Source organism: Taudactylus pleione, unplaced genomic scaffold (assembly GCF_031769625.1).
Source record: "Taudactylus pleione unplaced genomic scaffold, aTauple2 ptg000391l, whole genome shotgun sequence".
NCBI lineage: Eukaryota > Metazoa > Chordata > Amphibia > Anura > Myobatrachidae > Taudactylus > Taudactylus pleione.
The window spans coordinates 16,401,031-16,424,184 of NW_028284792.1; the positions used below are offsets into that span (position 1 = coordinate 16,401,031).

At 45.3% G+C, this 23,154-nt stretch overlaps 1 protein-coding gene across 1 annotated transcript; it reads right to left on the reverse strand.

Moving 5' to 3' along the window:
- Positions 1–231: 231 nt before the first annotated feature.
- On the reverse strand, positions 232–8,937 carry GEMIN4 (gem nuclear organelle associated protein 4). Its single transcript, XM_088445878.1, has 3 exons — positions 8,788–8,937; positions 8,513–8,570; positions 232–3,848 (listed from the first exon to the last, which is right to left on the reverse strand). The coding sequence occupies exons 2-3, from the start codon at positions 8,520–8,522 to the stop codon at positions 646–648; spliced, it is 3,213 nt and encodes a 1,070-aa protein (XP_088302004.1). The 5' UTR covers positions 8,523–8,570; positions 8,788–8,937; the 3' UTR covers positions 232–645.
- Between the last annotated feature and the right edge of the window lie 14,217 nt (positions 8,938–23,154).

Below are 23,154 nucleotides of genomic sequence, written 5' to 3' on the forward strand. Positions count from 1 at the left end.
CCAATGGAGACGATATCTAAAACTATAGCTGCCTAACAAAATGATGCAGGTGGAATTCCGCCAACCTCATCTGTCTAAAATACCTCTTACTGTATACTTAACACATGGCTGAGTTTTTGTGTACCATTTCAACATAGTAAAAAGATTGCAATACTGCAAATTACTTAATTTTGTTACAGTTGATAAATGTTTCCATATTACCACTTTTAAAATAATCCAAATAGAGTTGCAAAAGGTGGAAATTGCACTTTTATTTACAAAGGAGATGCATCTACAGTGCAACAATGTTTCGCTTGTTTGTCTGAGGATGTTTGTACTAGTAGTTTTAATAAAATGCTATCCACTACATTTGAAGGCTATAGGCTAACAACATAACAGATGTCAGTATCTCCATCTGTATGCACACAGGGTATCATTTCTGGTCTTGCAGAGACAGTGAAAGTCACTTATTTACAAGGCTGGCATAACTATATCATAACAGTGCATTTGGTAGAATCATAAGCCATAGCTGTTCCACCGCAAAGGTTTTATTGTTTTATATTTAAGCCATAGTATTTGAAACAGTGCATATTGTATGACTTGTTACCTTCCATGGCTGATTTTAGAGAACACTGTATAACAGATTACATTTCTATACACGTGTTATTAAAGTTTGTTAATTTTCTGCATGAGAGTAGCCCGGTGTTGCTCATTGCTCACATTCTCAGTGATGGACTTCAGGAAGTGTCTCTCATTGGCTTGTCTGAGTAAGCGGTTTTTGGATGTGTCATTTGCGCTCTGTGCCTCACACAGAGAGAGAATTTCCAAGGATAAGTAGAAAAGAGGTTCACACGTATTTTCCGGCATCATTGCTATTATATGGAGGACATGGCAGAAAACCTGACTATAAATGAACAAAACTTCTTGGACATAGTCAGCTTCTTTCTTATCTTTGGGTAGTTGCAGATTGTGGTCCGTCAGCTGCTGTTTCACAACATCCAGTGTATCAGATATACAGCCACTATAAAGCCTAGCCAAATGTTTTTGTCCATCAAAGGTAAGCCAGTTAGAACAGCTGGAGCTGCAGAGGAGTTGGAAACATCGGAGCAGGAGGACAGAGAACTGCAGGTTGTAGGCAAAAGGACGGAGATTAAGGAGAGGCATATACTGCACATATTCCAGGGTGTATGGCACATGGAGAAGTTGTCTCTGTAGAAGACTCCTCACAACTTGACTGAGAAGCTTACATTCTGTTGAACTACACCATGGCAGGACTTGTACCATAGCCACTAAAAAACCTTTGCTGAAGAGATTGACCTCTTCAGGATTTTCTGTGTTGACACATAGAAGGGAAAGCATTTGATCCTTCATCTCTCCAGAAATACAACAACATTCCATCCATGCTAGCAGCCCCGTGCCAGGACCATACTCTGGAAGGTCAAGTTCTGTCCACTCATTCCCAGAAAGTTTGCAAACAGCAAACAAAGTAGCAGGGACTTCATTTTTAAAGTGTTTGCCAAATATTGGCTTTAGTCTCAGGCGTACAACCCAATCTAACTGCTCCATTTTTCTGTGCAGCCAGAAAAGCGATTTGTTCCAAGTTTCTTTCTCAGCATCAGCTTCTGGCAAGATAACAGTACAAATCTCAGTAAGGATATCAATTATTAACTCCTTTGATCCCAGTGTAAGGCAGTATGGTTCATCTGAATGCTGCCAGCACCTGCTGTAGCTATTGAGGAGCTTACAAAGAGACATAATAAGAGGGAAGGGTGAGCATGACAGAACCCAATGCTTGCCTGAGATATCTAGTACATTCTCTACATTTAAAGCCTTATGAAGAATTTGCAAGCAAAACTCTACATTAATGCATTCATCTAGTATATATGGAAGAACAAATATCCTTACTATTTCTGCTGGCTGTAGTAGCGAGACTGCAACATTACCATCTACAGTTTCAGATGAATCCATTAGATAAGCCAGTAAGTATAAGAACTGACTCTCTTCCTTATCAGAGGACAGCTTTCCCCAACAGCTCTCCATCAAGCACTGGGATAATAAGGAGACAGGCATTTCTGCATTATCAGAGCAGCTAAAGCTTAAAGCAGGAAGCGAAGTCAATACCTTTGCTAAGAAAACATGAGCACCAAGGTTTGATACAGCAAAGTGGCAGGCTTTGTTTACGACATATTCAGGGTACAAAATGGCCAATCTGGCCACTCTGGAAACAGCTTTGTAATCCGGTACATTTTGCGCGATTTGATTGAACATCATGTTGAGCTCCTCTTGGAAATGATCTGTGAATGTGATCATACAATGAGAGAGTCCTTTCTTTCCCCATATAGAGAAGACTCTCAGAAGCACTTCATTGATCTGGGATAATGGGAGTTCACAAAACAGATCTAAGATGACATTGGCACACGTTTGGATTTGCTTGATATTTATTTTGTTTTGCTCAGACGTAGCTTTAACTGCAGTTTCCAGCAATTTAAATATAAGGTTTGGTTCCTGAAAAAGTGCTTTGTTCTTTTTAAGACAATTTAACCAGTCATTGGAAAAGGCCCAAGAAGTTTCTGAGGCAAACACAGAACATAACTCCTCGTAGCGGCCAATCTTAGCATCAATCATGTTCATAGTAACTGCAGCCATCATGTCGGTGTCATTCATTGTGCACTGGATCTGCGCATTGGCTGCTTTCTCCAGGAGGTTAGTGATACAGTCTGCCAATTCTAAAACATTCCCCCTCTGTTCCTCAGGTAAAATCTCAGCAGCCTTTAATGTAATCAAGTTTTCATGCAAGGATGCAAGGCTTCCATTCATCCTGTAACATTCATAGCCAATCACTTCACTGTTATTCATATAATTGTGCAACTCCTCCCCCCAGTGAAGCAGCAGGTCTTTCAAAATATTTAAACTAAAATACTGAGCTCCTCGTAGTAATCTAAATCTGGAAGCAGTGTTACCACCTTGTACAATCCTGTCTGCTTCCCTAATCATTTCTGAGAGGCTACGTTGGGGACAAAGATCTTTGGCTCTGGCATTACAAAAACAAAGGACAGCAACTAGTTTCTCCAAATACAGTCTTATGGGAAGATGGCCAGACTCCTTCTCCAGAAAGGCAGAAGAACATAACATGTCTGCCAAGTTTGCTATGGTGTAGCACTTCAGCTTGCTGTTATCGATGCACTGTCTAATTTTATGAAGCCCCTCTAAAAACACTGTGAGGATGTTGTCAGCCGGAAGAAGAGCTTGCTCAGGGTCAGGCTTAAATCTCTTAGAGCTCTGGAAAACTTCATCATTAGACTTTGACAAGTACTGACGTGCAACGGTTGCAAACATCGTAACAGTCTCATCCTGCCTGTTTTTACTTTTCATTATCTCCCACCAGACATCCAAAAAGAAAGTCACATCCTCTATGGAGGTTTCATCAATAACATGGTTTAACATTAAGGATGCTTCTTCCACCCAAAATTCTGTTGGCAGTGCCAACAGGAGTTCTGCAAAAATATCTGCTGCTTTTGTGGCTTTGAGCAGTTCGAAGAGAACAGTATGATTTATTTTTGGGATCATGTTTTCCACTGGAAAGAACATATCCTCTTTCCATTTCCTCTCAACATCTGAGTCATTCAGGGACAGTTGCGAACGACAAGAAAGAATTTTGGCCCAAAACATAGCAATGGCTCTTTTCCTCCATTCGTGGCTTTGAGACTGAGTACCTGAGCTGATTTCTTTTAAAGCATCTGTGATTGGTTTTTCGATAAGAGGCCAGTCAGACTTATTAATCTCCTGCAATGTTTTGTGTAGGGTAAGCTTTTCAGCTAGCAGCAGTGCTCCTTGTAGAACCACTGTTTGTTCACATACGTTCCAAATTCCTGCACAAAAGAAACATACCGTAACTTAATCTATGCAAAATAATTATTTTACCATAAATAACTTATTTTAAGTGCATATCTATGTAGTACACAAAATAATTACTAGTTATAAATATAAAAAAAAAAAAAAAATTTAGCCTATTTATTGAGAGACAATACCAGCAGATCTACCAAACTCAAATTAGAAGATATGGCTACTGTGAAATTGGATTATCAACAGTTGTGTGACTTCTATGGAAACTGGCAATACATTTATAATGAAATGTCACAGGATATAACCGGTATGGACTTGTTTATGGCATAGACAACTTGCTGATAAAACTAATATTTTTCACATGTGGCTCCTGCAACAAGCAGTAAATCTCCAAGGGATTGACAGTAACAACAGGTAGCTAGCTATGATACCTCAAGCTCCATGCAACCACAGCACACATCGTTACAGGTCTCTCCAACAATCAACCTGTAATTAATCTCTCACTTTCCCAGCTACACATCAACTGCACTCTTTTAGCCTGTCCAAGTCTTCTTACTAATATCTCCACTTACCTTCCATCACAGCAAGCTCATTTCTACATTTAATTCCTTGAATAAACCAACTCAATGTACCATAACAAACAGGTTACATAATAAGAGATACCAAGAGGATTACTATGAACTGTTTTTTGGTTTTTTTTTTGCAACTGGTGATGCGTCGTGCTTAATAAATGCCCTTTGTGGAATAAATAGGGTCTAAAATGACAGGGAACTTGAGATTTTCCAATTGCAAAGCACAACAGTGTTATATAAATGTTGTTATTATTACTACCAGTAATTTATATACCGCAAACGTATTCCACAGCGCTTTCACAGAGAATATTTGTCCATTAACATCAGTCCCTGCCCCAGTGGAGCTTTCAATCTATATTCCCTACCACATGCTCACACACACACACACACATACATACATACATACTAGGGTAGGGCTTGACAAATTTTTGTAAAATCTAGGAGCCATCTTAAAAGTTTAGGAGCCAGACCATCGTCCGCGACCAAAATATATGTAAACTTGTATAGACCACCACACATGCCCCTTAATCTCCCTGCATGCCATCAGACTACCAAGCATGCTTTTTCAGTGGTAATCAGATTCTATCACATGCCTGTCGCCAATTCATATTCTGCCACACAGTATACCCCAAATTCCTTGAAGCCCTTTCAAAACACTGCACATATGTTTCAAAGGTTGAACTATCTTGCACTGCCTAGCGACAGGGGTATCAAACGTGTGGCCCTCTGGCTGCTGTAGAACTACACATACCAGTATGTCCTGCAACAATGTGGCTGCTAGGGCATGCTGGGAAGTGTAGCTCCATATAAGCTAGAGTACCACACGTTGCCTACCCCTGGTCTAGCACATCTAAGACCTCTCCTTTATGAGATAACTATTGCAGAGTCCTTTACTGTGAGATAGCTGGATGGCAGGTCTCCATACAAAGATGCATGAGGCAGATGGTCCCTGTAATTCCCTCCTCCGACATGAGGCCAGGCCTCTCCATTCATAGCACCAGTGACAGATGACAGGACAGAGGGGCAGTTATTGGTGACTAGCACATATACAGCTGGGAGGGCAGTTATTGGCGAGTGGCACATAAATGGGTGCAGTTACTGATGGGTGGTACATAATACAGAGCCCTGTACTGATACCCACCACACCCATTAATACCCAATATAACAATGCCCTCCCCTAGGTGCAACACAACTCACCTATCTGGAAACCTGCAGTGGAGCTAAAGGCAGGCTCCCCCATAAAACCCATAGAGACTTTCCCCTTATAGTCAGTGCACTAGGCTGAGGAAACTTGTAGGGGAACTACAAGTAACAGCATGCACTGTAGAAGCCCCAGGCTGTAGGGGTTGTATGCTTATCTAACCCACGCTGTGCGAGCTAGGGGGGGTATCGGCCACTTTCTTTAAAATTCGGAGCCCTCATCTCCATTGGACTGGGTCTGGATGGACTCCCTGTCTAAGTTGATCCCGTGGGTGTGAGTCCAGAGAGCCGCCGCGGCCCTGGCACCAAGTTGCAACAGGTAAAGTACTCCAGTCCTGCAGCAGCAGTCAGGCAGGGTGGGCCCCATCCACTTTGGTGGGCAGTCACAGCGCAGTGACATGGCCAGTAAGATGGTCGGTCTTTCCGTCCGTCTGTCCCACCCCCACTTACATGCTGCAGTGAGGAGGCTCTGGTGACTTCTCTCCTTCACCACACACACTGCCTTGCTGGAGGGAGGAGGTGGAGCCACACACTCCTCCTCCTGTGACAGGCATGACTCGCCTACTGCTGTAACCATCTCCGGAGGAGGTTTTTTTTTTTATTAGCTTTACTTGTACTGTACCTGCCCTGGCTCTTGTAAAACCTAGTCGCCAGGACCAAAATCTTAGTCGCCATGGCGACCGGGATTTGTCGAGCCCTGCACTAGGGATAATTTTGTTGGGAGCCATCTAATCTACCTGTATATTTTTGGAATGCATCCAGAGGAAACCCACGCAAGCACAGGGGGAATATACAAACTCCACACAGTTAGCACTGTAGTTACCAACAAGGTAAGAACTGGATGTCATGTAAAGTACATAAGTTTAGGTCTAATGGCATGTGGGATGGTATGAATGGCATTTTGAATGGCAATGGAGCAGGATTTTTTTTTTTTTTCAAAACACATTTGGGATGTGAGAGCGTGGGTCTATTTTTGAACATGTTGAAGGAGCCTAGAGTGATTATTTTTTTCTGGGCTTCACAATTTCTAATGCCAGCCCTGCTTGCAACGAGTTATGAACGTCTGCTGATTCGGTCTTCGTCCTGTGACAATACATTGCTTTTTGTGACAAAAGCCTGTAGAATATTAAAAAATGTATTATAACACCCACCCTCCCTTTATGGTTCTTCCAGCAAAGTAACAGTGATAGCATAGCATACCCACTATGCTGGTAGCACACCAAACAGCACTCCATCCCTCCTCACCCCCTGCTAGTGTTTCTCAATGGTTTCAACTGCTTAAATGAAGTAGATGAAAGGAAAAAGGTGCAAATTAGCATGCTGGCCACTTTTTTTTCTCACAGAGACCCTCTCGGCTGAATGGGGCTGAGAGGTTTACTTATTTGTGTTTTACCTAAAGTCTATTTACAGAAAAGTGGTTCTGGCAACAGCAATTGTCTGTCTAGCTTAAGCTTCATTGATTGGTGCAGGCAATAAAAAGCAGGATGGGGAAATAATTGGTCATGACTGATATCAGGCTTTGTTAGTCTGGCATATGCCAATTATATATTTTTTTATATATAAAACAGAATGAAAAGTATATGTAGCAATATGTAGTATAAATATATGTATACAAATCTAACTATGTACATGAAAAAGTGCTTATTTTCACACAATACCTTGATGCTATGCTAGCACCTAGAAAAAGGACTTACAGTATCATTTATCCTGTTCACAAACAGCCTCTACTGCCATTTTAAGTGGGCAAACCAAATTTGTTTGCGGGTTCTGTACTTTTACTAAGTGGCAGCGCAGTACTGAATGGCATCCCTGATCATTTGAAATGTGACGGGATAGCTAATCAAACAATTACAAATTATTATTTTTTTTTAGGGTATTAATAAACCTCTAACAAAAGAAAACTATCTTCATCCATCAGAGATGGTTAAACCAGTCATGTTTGAAAAAAAATTGCTTGATTATTATGCTGCATCTCCCTTTTGTAGTAATAGGGTATTGGGGCATGACAGCAACTTCCACTCAAGGGAGATATATCAAACCTTGGAGAGAGATAAAGTACCAGCCAATCAGCTCCAGGTATTTTTCAAATATAGCCTGTAATATGACAGGAGCTGATTGATTGGTACTTTATATTGCTACGCTTTCTCTCCAAGGTTTGACACATCCCCTCACCCCTCTGTAAGGGCTAAGGTCTGATGTTTTCCCTGTCACCGACATAACCAGAAAAGAAAAAACACACTAAACCCAACCAAGGGCCTGATTCAGCTTGGATCGCAATGCTGCGTACGCATGTAGTTCAACTGCGATAGCAAGTCAAACCACTGCGATTGCAATGCAATCTCAGCACCACATCAGGACGCCCACTTTACCATACAAACATCCGTAATACTTAACAGAATAGCGAAACCATCTGTACAATTGAGTACCATCAAACCCTTACGCACACTTGCACAAGCCCTCACCTTACTCAGGAATTGCTAACAGCCACGCACGCTATGAGACCGCACACTGCCTATAGCTACCCAGTAGAACATTTATGCACGCCCATGAAACGGTGTGCAAACGCACTGGCACGTCTGCGTTCGGACGACCACCCCCCCATTACCACCCACAAACGGCACTTCTTGTCAATCACTCTGCGTCTCCTTAGCCTCAGTGATTGCAGTCCTCATCACAGTGGCTGGTTCGCGCACTGCGATCTGTAGACATGCACAGAATGCAACAATGGTCCGGTTGCGTGCGTATTAGCAACTGCGATCCAAGCTGAATTAGGCCCTGAGAACACTAACAGACTGGATATGTACAGAGTGGATATGTGCAATGGATTTCCGTTATTCCCTGTTCCGCGACCCAGCTGTATGGGATCTGTGCTTAATGAAACAAAAGAAAAAAAAATGGAAAGTTTAAGAACAACTTACCAAATTCCATTGTGCTACTCTTGTTCTTAAATTGTTAAAGCATAATTCCAGGACCAACCTGTAACAGATAAAAAAGATGACATCATTCATTTCTCTATTAAAAGTACTTTAAATATAACTTCAGCAACGTTGATGTAACTAAATGTAAACATTAAAAACACACTTTGTGATTAAGGTTGCGATAGATAGATAACATTAAGCACAAAGAGTGTATTTCTGACCCGCACATATATAATAATAAATAATGATATGATTATTTATTAAGCGATTATAACCTCCGGCTTGCTGACACCAGCACAATATTGTAACACGTGTTATTCTGTCACATTCCCCGCCAGAGAGCAGACACTGCAGCGACCCGCGTCTGTGCAAGGACTGACTGTGCTGGCTGCCCCGCAACAGCAGTAGCAGTGCCCTATGCACACATAAACTACTATACTAAGAATGAGTCGGTGAACAGCGATTGTACTATAACTTCACATTTTGCAGCACTCGCTGTTCAGCGGCCATCTTACCGGAGATCACGCTGTGTTTGGGAATCGTAATCGATCCCAAAATGGCTCCTGACATAGAGACATGAATAAATGATTTTCTTTTTTGCGTCATCGGGACGCGACATAATAAGGGTCTCAACTGTATGCTGTGGGGGTGTGGTTACTATGAGTGTGTGCGCGCCTTCCTCTCTCCATCACGTGTCCTTCTGCAGTGCGGTGTCCTAGTCTGACTCTGTGTTCTCTCTGTGCTGGAACGTGTGCAGTGTGTGTGGTTACTGCCAATACCTCATAATTATAATAATGTGTGCCTGTCTCTTCTTTACAACACAGTGCTGAAGGGGATCCAGCCGCAACGGTGAGGGGAGTATGCCTAGGCAGCTGGCGCACGCAACATTTTGAGAATAGTATAGATTTGAGTTTTTTTTTCTCTACTTCAGGGTCCATAGGGTATCCACAGGATACCTTGGGTATAGGTGATGATGTCAGGCATTGGGCACCATAGAGTTAAGTTTTCAGCCTCCCAGGATGTACTAGGGTCCCCCTCCTATACCCCGCCCCCGAGCCAAGGCATCTCAGTTTCGTTTGGTGCCTGGCCGGAGTCGGATGCACCTGCTCGAGGGGGGCTTAGAAGAAGCCCCTGAAGTTTTCTTCATGCAGCTGTGGCTGCACATCTGGAAGTACAGCATGGACAGTCAATACTGACGTCCATGCTGTCTTCCCTACACCCCGCCGGTACCGATCCGGGGATGCTGGTAAGCATCTGGGGGTCACAGCTAGCGGTGACCCCAGATGTTTTGGACCATGGCCGGATCTAGGGGACAACAGGTAAGCAGCAGGGGTCCCGCGGTGGGACCCTGCTGAACATGGTCCGAAGTCCCCAGGTAGGGGGCTGCTTAGAGCCAGGTATTAACCTGCGCTTCCATTTAACCCCTGGGCGCTGCGGTGTCCCAGGGGTTAAATGCATGCCAGGGGAGCGCGCCTTCCCTGTCTCACAGCCGGCGCCTCCCCTGCTGCACACAGCCCTCTCTGCACACGCCGACTGGCCCTGTGGCAGCGCTCCTCCCCCAGGCCAGCCTCCTCTATGCTCCTCGGTGGCCGTCTTCTGTAACGCAAGGTGAACGCTGCTGGAAGTGTAAGATCGGAGGCATCGTGGTCTGGGTCCCCCCGCATACCTCTCCTCCGCTTGGTCAGGTCTGTGTATGCAGCGCTGTGTCCTACCAGACTCTGTGTAGTTGAGTATCAGCACTGATAGTGCAGGATTTAATTTTCTGTGCATTGTATGTGACTGTGCTAGCGCTGCTGCCTGTACTTTTAATTACTGTCAGCCTTATCACTGTCCCTGTTCTTTCTGCTAAAGCCCTTGCGTTGCGGTGCTTGCAGGGTGGTCTCTTGCTATACTAACAAGTATTGGTGAGAGGGGTCACATACTTTCCATCATGTCTGAGAGTGACTTCAGTGTACTACGTGTAAAGTACCTATAGCGGAGGGGCTATGCCGGTAGTGTTATTTATTGGTGCGGCCAATTACTGTCACAGCACCGGTACAGGAGCCGCCCTGGGCTTGTTTTGCCAAGTCGCTTACAACCCTGGTGGGCCAGTTAGCTCCGCAGCCCGCGTTCTCACAGATGGGATTGTCCCAGCAGTCAGTGGTGTCGTCACCATGCAGGGTTTCCCGAGGCAGTTGATGGTACCCCGCAGTCTCCCTATTTCCCCTCCCCCGGTCTCTCAGGAGTCTGCGTGGGTTAATTGCCTGACTAGTTCTGTACAGCACTTGTCGGATGTGTTACAAGGGGAGTCTGTGTCTGCTACTTATGAGGATGACGACGTGACGTCTGATGATGGGGAGATTCTGGATCTTTCGGACCAGGAACCTCTCCGTACTAAGGAGGCAGACGCTAGGTCCAAGGTGTATATTCCTGGACTTATTCGGGCAGTCCGCACAGCTTTGGTGATTGAGGACGAAGATCCTCCGGTGTCCAAATCTAAATATGCCTTTTTTAAGGATATTAAGGGTGACGCCACAGTGTTTCCTCTTTTGGGTCAGTTGGTGGATCATTTAGAGGAGGCGTGGAAACAGCCTGGCAAACGATACCAGCCGCAGAGGCGTTTGGCAGTGGCTTATCCGTTCGATTCTCATGTGACACGCCTAGTCCGTAGTGCCACATTACCCATGCCATCCATGTCTTCCCTAAAAGATGCTACAGACCGCAAGGTGGAGATCTGCCTAAAGTCCGTTTATTCCCTTGGGGGGCAGCTAGGCCGGCTATGGCCAGTTGTTGGGTTGCCAGAGCTATGGGCTGACACTTTGGAGGCATTCTTCGATTCCGACTGTTCGGCTGAACAGATGGAGTTGATCGGCAATCTTTGGGATTCGGCCACTTATATCAACGAAGCGGCCTTAGATATCAGTACCCTGGCGTCTCGGATTTCTTCAGCAGCTGTAGCTGCTCGTCGCACCTTATGGTTGCAATCTTGGAAGGCGGACGCTGATTCCAAAAAGGGCTTGGAAGCGTTGCCTTTTAATGGAGAAGTTCTATTTGGTCCGGACCTGGACAAAATTGTCGCCACACTGGCGGCAGCCAAATCAGCATGTCTCCCGTCTGCTGCAGTTCCTTCTGGTTCAGGTACGTCGGCCTTATAGGGCCCAGGGTAGGCCTAAAGCACAATCCTTTCCCCGGTAGGCTGGCCCCAAAAAATCGTCCAAGCCCCGGAAGCAGGCCTGGAGTACCAGGCGTCTGGCCCCTAAGCCAGATGACAAGCCTGCGGCCTGACGGTCAGGGCCTCCCTTTGGGGGATCCCAAAGCGGGATGCCGCCTGCTGCAGTTCGCCTGGTGTTGGTCAGTCACCACGATAGACACTTGGGTTCTCGAGGTGGTTTCTCACAGGTACGCCCTCTCCTTTCGGTACAGACCCCCGTCTCAATTCTTCACCACGGGTCTGCCATCAGACCGGAACAAAGCCTTGGAACTGCGGAAGGTCTTGCACACTATGCTCCAGGCTGGAGTTATAGTGCCTGTTCCATTCTCCCAGAGGGGCCAGGGTTTCTATTCCAATCTCTTTTTGGTGCAGAAACCCAATGGGTCGTATCGTCCGATTCTCAACCTCAAAGCTCTCAACAAAGCGGGTGCCGAAGTTTCGGATGGAGACCCTGCGGTCCATCATTCTGGCGCTGGAACCTGGGGACTACATGGTGTCGTAGGACATACAGGACGCTTACCTGCATGTCCCTATTTTACGTCATCAACAGTTCCTCAGGTTTGCAATCTGCAACGACCACTTTCAGTTCCGGGCGTTGCCTTTTGGCCTGGCAACAGCACCACGTGTTTTCACCAAGGTGATGGCGGTCATGGCGGCTTCCCTGCGACTGCAGGGAGTCCGCATGTTACCGTACTTGGACGATCTTCTCTTGGTGGCAGGATATCCAGAGCTCCTTCTACGCCACTTGGACCTGACCATTGCGGCACTGCAACGGCACGGCTGGTTAATAAACTGGCAGAAGTCCACCCTGATCCCGTCTCAGCGGATTCTGCACCTCGGAGCCTTATTGGACTCCGGACAGCAAGGGATCTTTGTGACGGGGGAAAAGATATCTGCCTTGCAGTTGAGGGTGCGCAGTTGTCTGCAGAGCCGCCGGGTGTCTCTGTACTCGGTGATGAGGATACTGGGTTACATGGTGTCGGTATTCGACATGGTGGAATATGCCCAGTTTCACTCCAGACCTCTGCAGCACCTGATCCTGTCCAAATGGAATGGACTGCCTCAGTCCCTGAAATCTCAGACGATGGTGCTCACTCCGGAAGTTCGCCTGTCCCTAGCCTGGTGGTTGCAGACGACCCATCTCAACAAGGGTCGTCTGTTCTGGGTGGCGAATTGGGTCCTGTTGACAACGGACGCCAGTCTTCGGGGCTGGGGAGCAGTCTCAGGTCCACACTTGTTCCAGGGCAAGTGGACTCAGGCAGAAACAGAGCTTCCAATAAACATTTTGAAGCTCCGTGTGGTGTTCAATGCTCTCCAGCAGGCACATCGGGTTCTCCAAGGTCACCCAGTGCAGGTCCAGTCGGACAACGCTACCACCGTGGCCTACATAAATCGGCAGAGAGGAACCTGAAGTCGGGCGGCTCTTGTAGAGGTGTCCCGAATCCTGGTATGGGCGGAGCGCAGTCTCCCGGCCATATCAGCAATATTCATCCCGGGAGTGCTAAACTGGGAGGCGTACTTTCTCAGTCGCCAGGACGTTCATCCGGGGGAATGGTCTCTGCACCCGGACGTTTTTCAACTGCTGGTGGACAGGTGGGGTCTTCTAGAGATCGACCTAATGGCGTCCCGGCACAACAACAAGTTGCCGGTGTACGGGTCTCACACAAGAGACGAAAAGGCGTCTCTGGTGGATGCTCTGTCCGTCCGGTGGACGTTCCGGTTCGCTTATCTGTTTCCTCCGTTTTCCCTTCCGCGGGTAATCCGGAAATTCAAAAAGGAAGGAGGGACGCTTCTGTTGATAGCTTCCGCTTGACCCAGATGGCACTGGTTCTCAGACCTTCAGGGTCTGTCAGTGGACAGTCCTCTGCGGTTGCTGCTACGACCGGACCTTCTGTCACAGGGTTCCTGTCTTCACCCAGACCTGACTTGGCTGTCTTTGACGGCGTGGCTGTTGAGACGGCCATGTTAAGGTCCAGGGGTTTTTCCAGCTCTGTAGTGCGAACCATGCTAAGAGCTCGGAAACAGTCTTCCGCGAGAATATACCATCGTGTGTGGCATACGTTCTTCCAGTGGTGTCGACCGAGACGTTATGCACCTTGGGAATTTCGTCTGTCTAGAGTGCTAGCCTTCCTGCAAGCGGGACTGGACCATGGGCTTCACCTTGCTTCTTTGAAGGTGCAGGTTTCTGCCCTGTCTGATTCCATCGTAGGATTGCTACAATCCCTGATGTGCGCACCTTTATGCAAGGTGTTCTGCGAATTCAGCCGCCTTTTGTTCCACCTCTGGCACCTTGGGACTTGGCTGTGTTCCTGAGGGCTCTCCAGGGACCGCCGTTTGAACCACTGGGCTCAGTGGATCTTAAATGGCTAACAGCTAAGACTGTTTTCCTTCTGGTCATCGCTTCGGCCAGACGTGTTTCTGATTTAGGGGCTCTCTCTTGTAGACCCCCTTTCTTGATTTTTCATAGGAACAGGGCAGTGCTGCGCACTCGTCCTGAATTTTTTCCCAGAGTCGTTTCCCGGTTTCATATTAACGAAGAAATCGTTGTGCCGGCTTTTAACTCACCTGGTCTTTCAGTGGGTGAGGCCACTTTAGATGTTGTGCGGGCCTTAAGGACTTATGTTGACCGCACTTCTTCATTTAGGAAGTCGGACGCCTTGTTTGTCCTCTATGGTTTCCGTAAAAAGGGTTGGCCTGCTTCAAAACAAACTTTGGCAGCTTGGATCCGTATGGCCATTTCAGAAGCTTATTTTCATGAGGGCCTGCCGGTTCCATCCTCTGTGAGGGCTCATTCCACTAGGTCTGTGGGTCCTTCGTGGGCAGCTCGACGTGGTGCCTCTGCAGTCCAGATCTGCAAGGCTGCCACGTGGTCCTCGGTCCATACATTTGTGAGGTATTACGCGTTTGACACCTTTGCCTCTCAGGATGCTTCCTTCGGGCGACGGATTCTCCTTTCATCACAGGAGCGTCCCCACCCTTGAAGGATACTGCTTTGGGACATCCCCAAGGTATCCTGTGGATACCCTATGGACCCTGAAGTAGAAAATATGAGATATGGTAAGAACTTACCCTTGTTATCTCTATTTCTACGAAGTCCATAGGGTTCCACAGGACTCCTGCCCTGTCGCACCTGTGCTGCAGATGGGCTTTACTCTGGTTTGGTTTTTCCGTCTCCCTTTGGTGAGAATGTAATTCTTGTGTGTGTCCAGATCTTTTTTCTCTCTTCTTTCTCCTCCTTCGGCCTGTGGCTTGGTACGTAACTGAGATGTCTTGGCTCGGGGGCGGGGTATAGGAGGGGACCCTAGTGCATCCTGGGAGGCTAAAAACTTAACTCTATGGTGCCCGATGCCTGACGTCATCACCTATACCCAAGGTATCCTGTGGAACCCTATGGACTTTGTAGAAATAGAGATAACAAGGGTAAGTTCTTCCCATATCTCATATTTTTTATCAGCTTTCAATTTCGGTAACTAAAGTGAAATTACTGACTTATAAGAAAATATTGTGATTTTAATGTTTGGTGGATGGTTGAACAGTTGTTTCAGCCAGCAGAGTAATGTAGTGATTATGCTTGATGTTACTGTACATAGGCATAGGGGGGTATTCCTGCTGCTAATTGCCGCACCAGAGCTATTACCCCGCATGCGAGTTGCCGCAGTCGGACTGAATCTCGCAGCTCCGTGGAAAAAACACAAAATCGGGTTGGCGCAGGGAAAAAAAACATTGATACCGTAGTTTACGCAGAATCAGTGGGTTTTCGCGCCTGAATCCCGATTTTAATTGAATAGCCTTTCCCCACGCCACAGGGATTTTTTAGTCACAGGGTAATTGAATACCTCCCATGGGGGTCTATTTATCAAACAAGTTTTTCTGAAAATTATCTGCATAATTTTAGGTAGCACCGCTATGTAAGAACAGAGTTAACATAAAGAGAGTTAACATAAATCTCCATTACTATCAATGAGGACTGCAATCTGTACCTATTGGTTTACACCATCCATTGATTGTTATATATAGTGCATCTGGAAAGTATTCACAACGCTTCACTTTTTCCATATTTTGTTATGTTACAGCCTTATTCCAAAATGGAATAAATTCATTTTTGTCCTCAAAATTCTACACACAATACCCCATAATGACAACGTGTAAAAAGTTTTTTTTGAGATTTTTGCAAATTTAATAAAAAAACAAACTAAGAAATCACATGTACATAAGTATTCACAACCCTTGCTCAATACTTTGTTGATGCACCTTTGGCAGCAATTACAGCCTCCAGTCTTTTTGAATATTATGCCACAAGCTTGGCACATCTATCTACTCTGTAACCAGGGGTTACAAATGTGAAAGACTACTCCGATACTCTCTGTATGTAACTAGCAGAGAGAACGGTTATCTCTACCGCTGTGTCTGCCATTTACATTTAGTGCATATTTGAGATAATCATGTAAAAAATAATTATCTCTGCTGAGATGTACATGACAAAATAATAGCGTAACGTTCGCGATTCTTTGTACATATGCCCCATAGATTTTTAAAGATATGTCAATATTTCTCAATTTTAACAATCAGCACAATAACATTTCTGGTCATGTGAAGTAGATGTAGTTCCTACTATCATTTCTTACTCTCTATGATGCATATAGGGGAATTCAATATGGGTGCGAAAACTCAGTTTTTGCGTTAATATCGCACCTATGACGTCATTATCGCAGGTTTTAGTTTTACACTATTCAATTTCAAAGACTTTTCGCAGGTTCGAAAAGTCTTTGAAAAAAAACGGGGATAACTTTTCACCACTGAATAGGTGGCGAAAAAAAGTGCAGAATTGGGGTTTAGGGGTGCAGGCTTAAAAAAAATAGCCTGCACCCCTGGGAATGACATTTAAAAAATAACTGTCAAAAAAAAAAAAAAAAATAGGGACACCCCAAAAAATTATTTAAAAAATTGGGGTGACAAAAAAAAACAAGTGGAAAAAATTGTTTAACAATAGGGAAATAGGTTCAGGGCTATTCTGCAAGTATGCGGCAGGTGTTTTCTAGAATAGATTTATAGCGGCAGGTGCACAAATGCAGAATTTTTAAAAACTTACTTTAAGGACATCAAAATATGCTAGTACCCATTTTCATGTACCCCAAATTTGATGGGACCACTTAAAAAAACTAAAAAAAATAACCTAAGTGTTCTTCTGCATCACTTCTTCAATGTCAGGAAAAAAACACCTGCTGCGGCTATTTAAATCCCTGACTTTCATTTACAGGCTAAAACGGGGGTACCCATAGTGATCCCCCATGTTTTTACAACTTTAGGGGGGGTCCTACAATTTTTTTAAGGGAAATTTCATAACTTTACGCAAATCCCACTTCGCAGGCTCCCGTTTTCGTTAGTTTCATATTGAATACGGGGATAAGCGGGCGCGCGCCCGATACTTTATCCCAGGTAAAAACTCGGATATGAAACGTAAACTTCGACAGCCAAGTTTACGTTTCATATTGAATTCCCCTCATAATGTGATGTTTTTAAGATGAAAAAAAATACATTGTAATTAAATTCATTAAACATGGCCAGACTGGAATTGTAGCATTCCAAAGATTGCCAGCAAAGAATTTTGTGTGAAGTGTTTAAATACACCAGATCAGCAACAAAGTGTGCCAGGGTAGGGAGGGTCCTTCTGATTACAGAGCTTACAAGCTAAAACAAAGCTTGACTTCTCAGTTGAACAATCATTTTTACCTTTTATTTATATGATTCCACCAAGTGTTCGTAGTGCTGTACAGTAAATAAAATGACAATGATACACAAACAGGGTCAGGGGTAAAACAAACATTTGAATATTTAGGGGTCAATCCAATTACACGCAATGTACTCTTGGGTGCTAGTTATTGCGACAACGGGCGTACTTGACAGCAGCCCAAAATCGCATAAAAGTGCTCGCAGCCCCATAGTGCTCCGAACACAATTATGCGAACTCAGGCTCAGCTGTGTAAAATACATTGCCGTTGCCGGCGTCTTAACGCCGTTGCAATGGCAACTCGCACCCTTGCGTGTATTTGGAATGACCCATTACACCATTAAGAAGGGACAGTTAAGAAACGAATGTGGTCATAATGTTAAATGTTACAATGTCAACATTGTTGACAATATATGAAATCTCTGCATTCTCTAGAATGCAGACATTAGGGTTAGGCAGCGTAAGCAGAGGGTTAGGGTTAGGCACTAAGGGGAGGCTTAGGGACGTTACAGCTTGATGCTGTAAGTCATCATCACAGTACAACTGAGCAGGGTAAGTCACCGCTAAACCACCAGAGCTGTTTTTTCTGCATTCTGATAATGTTGAAATTTCATCAGTGTCGACATGATCAATATTGAGATTCTCACGACATTATGAATGTTGACATAATATACCTAACCTATTAAATAATTTTTTTCTGTAGAGTTAGGTGATATTGTATAGCTATTATGGGGCCACATAATTTAAAAGATTTTACACCGCTCTATCATTTGTGAGTAATCCCATATTTACAGGTGTAATTATGGGTGACAGGGCACATAGGTATCTTCCATCCATATATACGGAAAACGTCTACTTTGTCAAACACAGGATAATAATGTTTTGTGATCACCAGATGGTAGCGAAGTACAAAGGGGCCCCAACATTTTAAAGGGATGCCAGCTGTTGCCAGGTTGGGGGAGATCTCCCACATGCCTGGACTACATAATTTTCTGTAAAATAATAATGTCTGGTGTTTAGTGTGATCATATAGATATTACACTGATGTCACTTCCCAATCTGGCCTGGCTGCTGCCAGGAGTTATCATCAGTCGGTAAATCCAGTGGGTGATAAAGTTTTTTTTTCATTCTTGAGCCCCTTGCCCACAGTCTTGTATATCCAGAGGACGAGCCCCAACTCCTCCTCTGCAGCAAAGTGGATGATGTATGATCATTAGCAAATATAAAAATATAACAAAATATACAGAAATAAATAATATAATTTATTATAGTGTAGCACCAAGATATAGTGCAGGAACAAGACCTAAGCTGGGTAAACACTATGCAATGTGTGTACACAGCAACAGAATGAAGCGATGTAATGATACATCGCGTCGTACACACTAGACGATCCGATGTACAACAGAGCAATGTATCATTCCATGGTGCATGTAGCAGCATGGCGTCGTTCATTGCATTGTCCCATCTGCTGTGCAGAACAACAGATGGGACGATGCAATGAACAACCATTGTGAACGATGGATCGGGTGCACACACTGCATGATCCATACGATATATTGTTCCGATCCGCAACGGAATGATAAGTCGTACGGTGGATCGTATAGTGTGTACCCAGCTTTACACACAGTTGGTGGTCATGTGTATTCAGTAGGCAACACATCACAATACTTCAGTGGAGGAACCATTACAATGTGCAGGAGGTGTGTGCGCTTGGAAAGAGGTACCAAAGCAGAAGAGAGGACTAGGATGATTGCAGTGCCTCAGAAAAAAACGTTTGCTCAGTCACTGGGGGCCCGGGGCTCTTCTGGCACAGAAGATCCTGCCGGCAAACTGATTCTGATTATCAGGCAGTCTGTGAATAAGAAGTAGTTTGTGGCATAGGTTCATCAGCGGCAGCAGGTCCCACTTGTAACTTTGTGCCCCCTACATATGTATCCCCCTGATGGCAGCCCAGGATGGGACTAAGGACCTCATTCAGAGTCGGTCGTAAGCAGCCGCTCGGTCGTACGCATCCGATGTTTCCAAACCACGCATGCGCACGGTTAGTTGTGCGCATGTGCATACGAGGATTTGCGATCCAAAATGCTGTCGATCGTACGGCTTACGAGCAGAAAGTGGCTTCCGAGAGTTGATTGACATGAAAGGCCGTTTGTGGGTGTTGACGGGGGTGGTGGTCTGAAAACGCAGGAGTGCCTCAGCGTTTTGAGGGTGTTTTAGGGGCATGCGTAAATTACCTGCTACGACCGACATAGAAGGCCGGAAGTAGTAAAACGTCACTCTGCGAGCAGGTTAGAGGGCTGGCTGATCGTACAGCTTAAGGTAGGGTAGGAGCTCCCGCAAGCCACACAGTACAATCGATAGTATCAAACGTAACTGATGTTAGGATTGATGTTTCTAGTTTGAGCCACACAATGCAAGCAGCTAATAATCGATTGTTGAAGCTAATAACACTGCTAATTGGCTTGTAATTGATTCAGCTGCGTCTGCATTAGCGAATAATAAGAATAAATAAATTTCATGGTGATGGCTTTCTGTATGCATTTTTTAAAAAATTTTTGTGGGCATCAACCCAACACAAGCGGACGCAACCATCAGAAGAAAATTAACATACAGCGACTGACAACGACTGACTAGATCGCTAACTGCTATCACTCGTTAGCTATAGGAGGTGCATTGTTCACGTATGGGCGTCATTTTGGTTGCCACCGACCGGCCATGCGATTGCTTCCTTTTTAAGTTTCTTGGTCGTTAGGCGTACAACCGAGCGGCCGCAACGACCGCCTCTGAATGAGGTCCTAAATCCTGTTGCATGAGAGATAAAACAAGCGGTGTAATCTAGTAATTGCAGCATGCATGAAGACTGATCTGATGAGTCTATGGTCTAAAGTGCTGATGTACATTGCACTCCCCATTGTTAATTGAAAAATTGGTGCCACTTCTCACTTTCCACACACACAAAATAAAAAATTGCCCATGCAAAACACTGCTACTCCAGCTCATGACAAATTTATATTTGCATTTAAAACATTGAAAACCATTTATATTTTTGTTAGTAGAATGGTCTGCCTTGATAATACAGAAAAAGAAATGAACTGCTGTACAAACACAATCTAGTTCCTTACAAAACAAATATTGACTTTTACATTAGTTATGCCATGTGTCTTAACTTGTAACTGGTACAAACAAGGGCAGAACAATTTAGCTGTTTACTATGAAGTATGCGCTTTTCCCATTAATATCAGAGTTTTGCTCAACATTTCAAATTGTAGCAACATTTGCTTACAAAAAACTGGGTTGGTTTTCTACAGTAGGTGTGTGTGTGTATACCAGGGATGGGGAACCTCAGGCTTGGGGGCCGTATAAGGCCCGCGTAATCATTTGGTCTGGCCCTTGGAGCTTGTTTCTGCTAGCCTCATCTGGGTAGCAGAGTGCCTAGAAGCCTGAATCTATGCAGTAGTGCTGCCTGGACGCTTCAGACGACACACCGCTGCCCTTGCAGCTCCCCGGAGTATCCTCAGGATGCTTCGGGCATTGCGTGATCACCACCAATTGTGGCCCCGCTCTCGCATGCCATCACATGGAGGGGGCGTGGCCTGCACCCGGACCGCAAATAATGTTCCCCAGCCCTGGTGTATACAGTACTAGTGTTCCCTCTAGCTCCGGCGAAAGGCAGGGCGCCGGAGCTAGAGAGGGCAATCTTGTTCGCGCGCCCAAAAGAGGGCGTGGTTATGAAAAGGGGGCGTGTCTATAAGACGCGTTCCCTTTTCGTCATACTTGGGGGCGTGCCCGGCGCTTACGGACATGCCGGGCAGCCCCCAAGCGCTGCAGAAAGGGAGAATAGATGCCGGGCGCATGCGCCTGGCGTCCATTCTCCGGCGGTGACCGGGTCACCGCATGTTTGTCCACCCGCGGGACACTGCGTCCCGCGGATGAGAACGGCTCCCGCAGGCTCTTAGGGCAGGGTGCTTTTTGCCCTCCTCCTGGAGGGCAGGGTGCTTTTTGCCCTCCAGAAGGAGGGCAGGGCGCCGCGCCCCGCCAAAACAGCCTAGCGGGAACGCTACAGTACTGTGCAAAAGTTTTAGTCAGCTGTAGAAAAAATGCAGCAAAGTAAGAATGTTTTCAAAAATAGAAATGTTAATAGTTTATTTTTTATCAATTAACAAAATGCAAAGTGGTTGAACAGAAGAAAAATCTAAATCAAATCAATATTTGGTGTGACCACTCTTGTAGGATTATGGTCAGGTGTATGATTAACCAATCATACCAAACAGGTGATAATGATCATCATTTTCATATGTAGGTTGAAACACAGGACCTGATTCAGACCCGCTCGCTAGGCTGCATTCGCTTGTAGCCGGCTGATTTTCGCATTGTGTGCATGTGTATGCATCGCAGTGCGCGAACCACTGCCAGAGATCAGGAAACGTTCGCTCGCTGCGCATAGACTGCCCAGCAGAGTGAGTGACTGGAGAAACCGCTTGTGGGTGGTGACGGGCTGGCCACTAGAAACAGGAGAGTGGAGGTGCGAACACAGGCGTGCCTGAGCGTCTTAACGCCGTTTCAGAGGCGTGCATAATTAACAGGCAGCGTCTTAGTACACGTCACCTGGCTGGTTTTTACACTGAAGTGCTCGCAGTGCTTGCGGCAGGGTATGGTCAACCACAAGCACTGCGATTGCATCAGATGGTACTCGATGTACCGATGGTTGCATACACTTTCTGGAGATGACGTACGCAAGTGGGCGTCTTAAGACAGGCTGGTGGGCATCTGCATACACAGAGCGATCGCACGCCAAAACATAGTGGACGTGCTAATGCCTTGCCGTGCGATCGCCTGCTTTTGCATACGCTGGGTGTGTGCAAATGCATCTAGCGAGCGGGTCCGAATCGAGCCCCCAGTCATTAACTGAAACAGCTGTTTAGGAGGCTGAAAAATGGGTGAGGAACAGCAAAACTATCACACAACAGATCACTTGGATACCATGCTGTGAATACAAAGGAATCTACATCATGTGCCCAGACCTGATGTCTTAAAACCTTCTGTGGTGGTGCTAATTTATCCAAGCACCCGGGACTTATTCTAAAGCCCACCGCAACTACCATAAAGGGTGAGAGGCTTAGTAGATATCCTGTTTGTTCATGCACTTTAATTGTGATTTTGTATTTTATGCATATTTTACATAAATCATTTGCACATGTACTTTTATATATAAAATTGTCACTTCTCTCTTGAAGCCTTGCAATCTTTGATCCCGGTAAGCTGGGTAAAATGGGATGATTGTTTTAAAGTGAATTAGAGAATATCCATATAAGAGAAGAGCGCCAGGATTTGCACAGAATTTTATAGTGAATTTACGTGATTTAGGAAGTGGGTGTTAACTTCCATTTGTGACTCATCAGGCTGCTTTCTCTTAGAATTGAGCAAAACTGTTCCTATTTAAAAAAAATTGCTATTGGATTTTATTAGGCTTAAAGCATAGCCAAAGATAGCAGCATGGTTTCTCAAGATATATATATATATGGGATGTGGTTATGATCCCGGTTGTCGAGATGCCGATGCTCAGAATGCCGACACCAGTTATAATCCCAGTGCCAGCAGCCCAACCGCTGACATCACGCCGGTAAGAATTGGGTTTAGGGGGAGAGTTAGGCACTAGGAGGAAGGCTAGGGTAGGCTGCGGGGGGAAGGGGAGGGTTAGCCTACTTAACTGTATGTGTCGGCTTT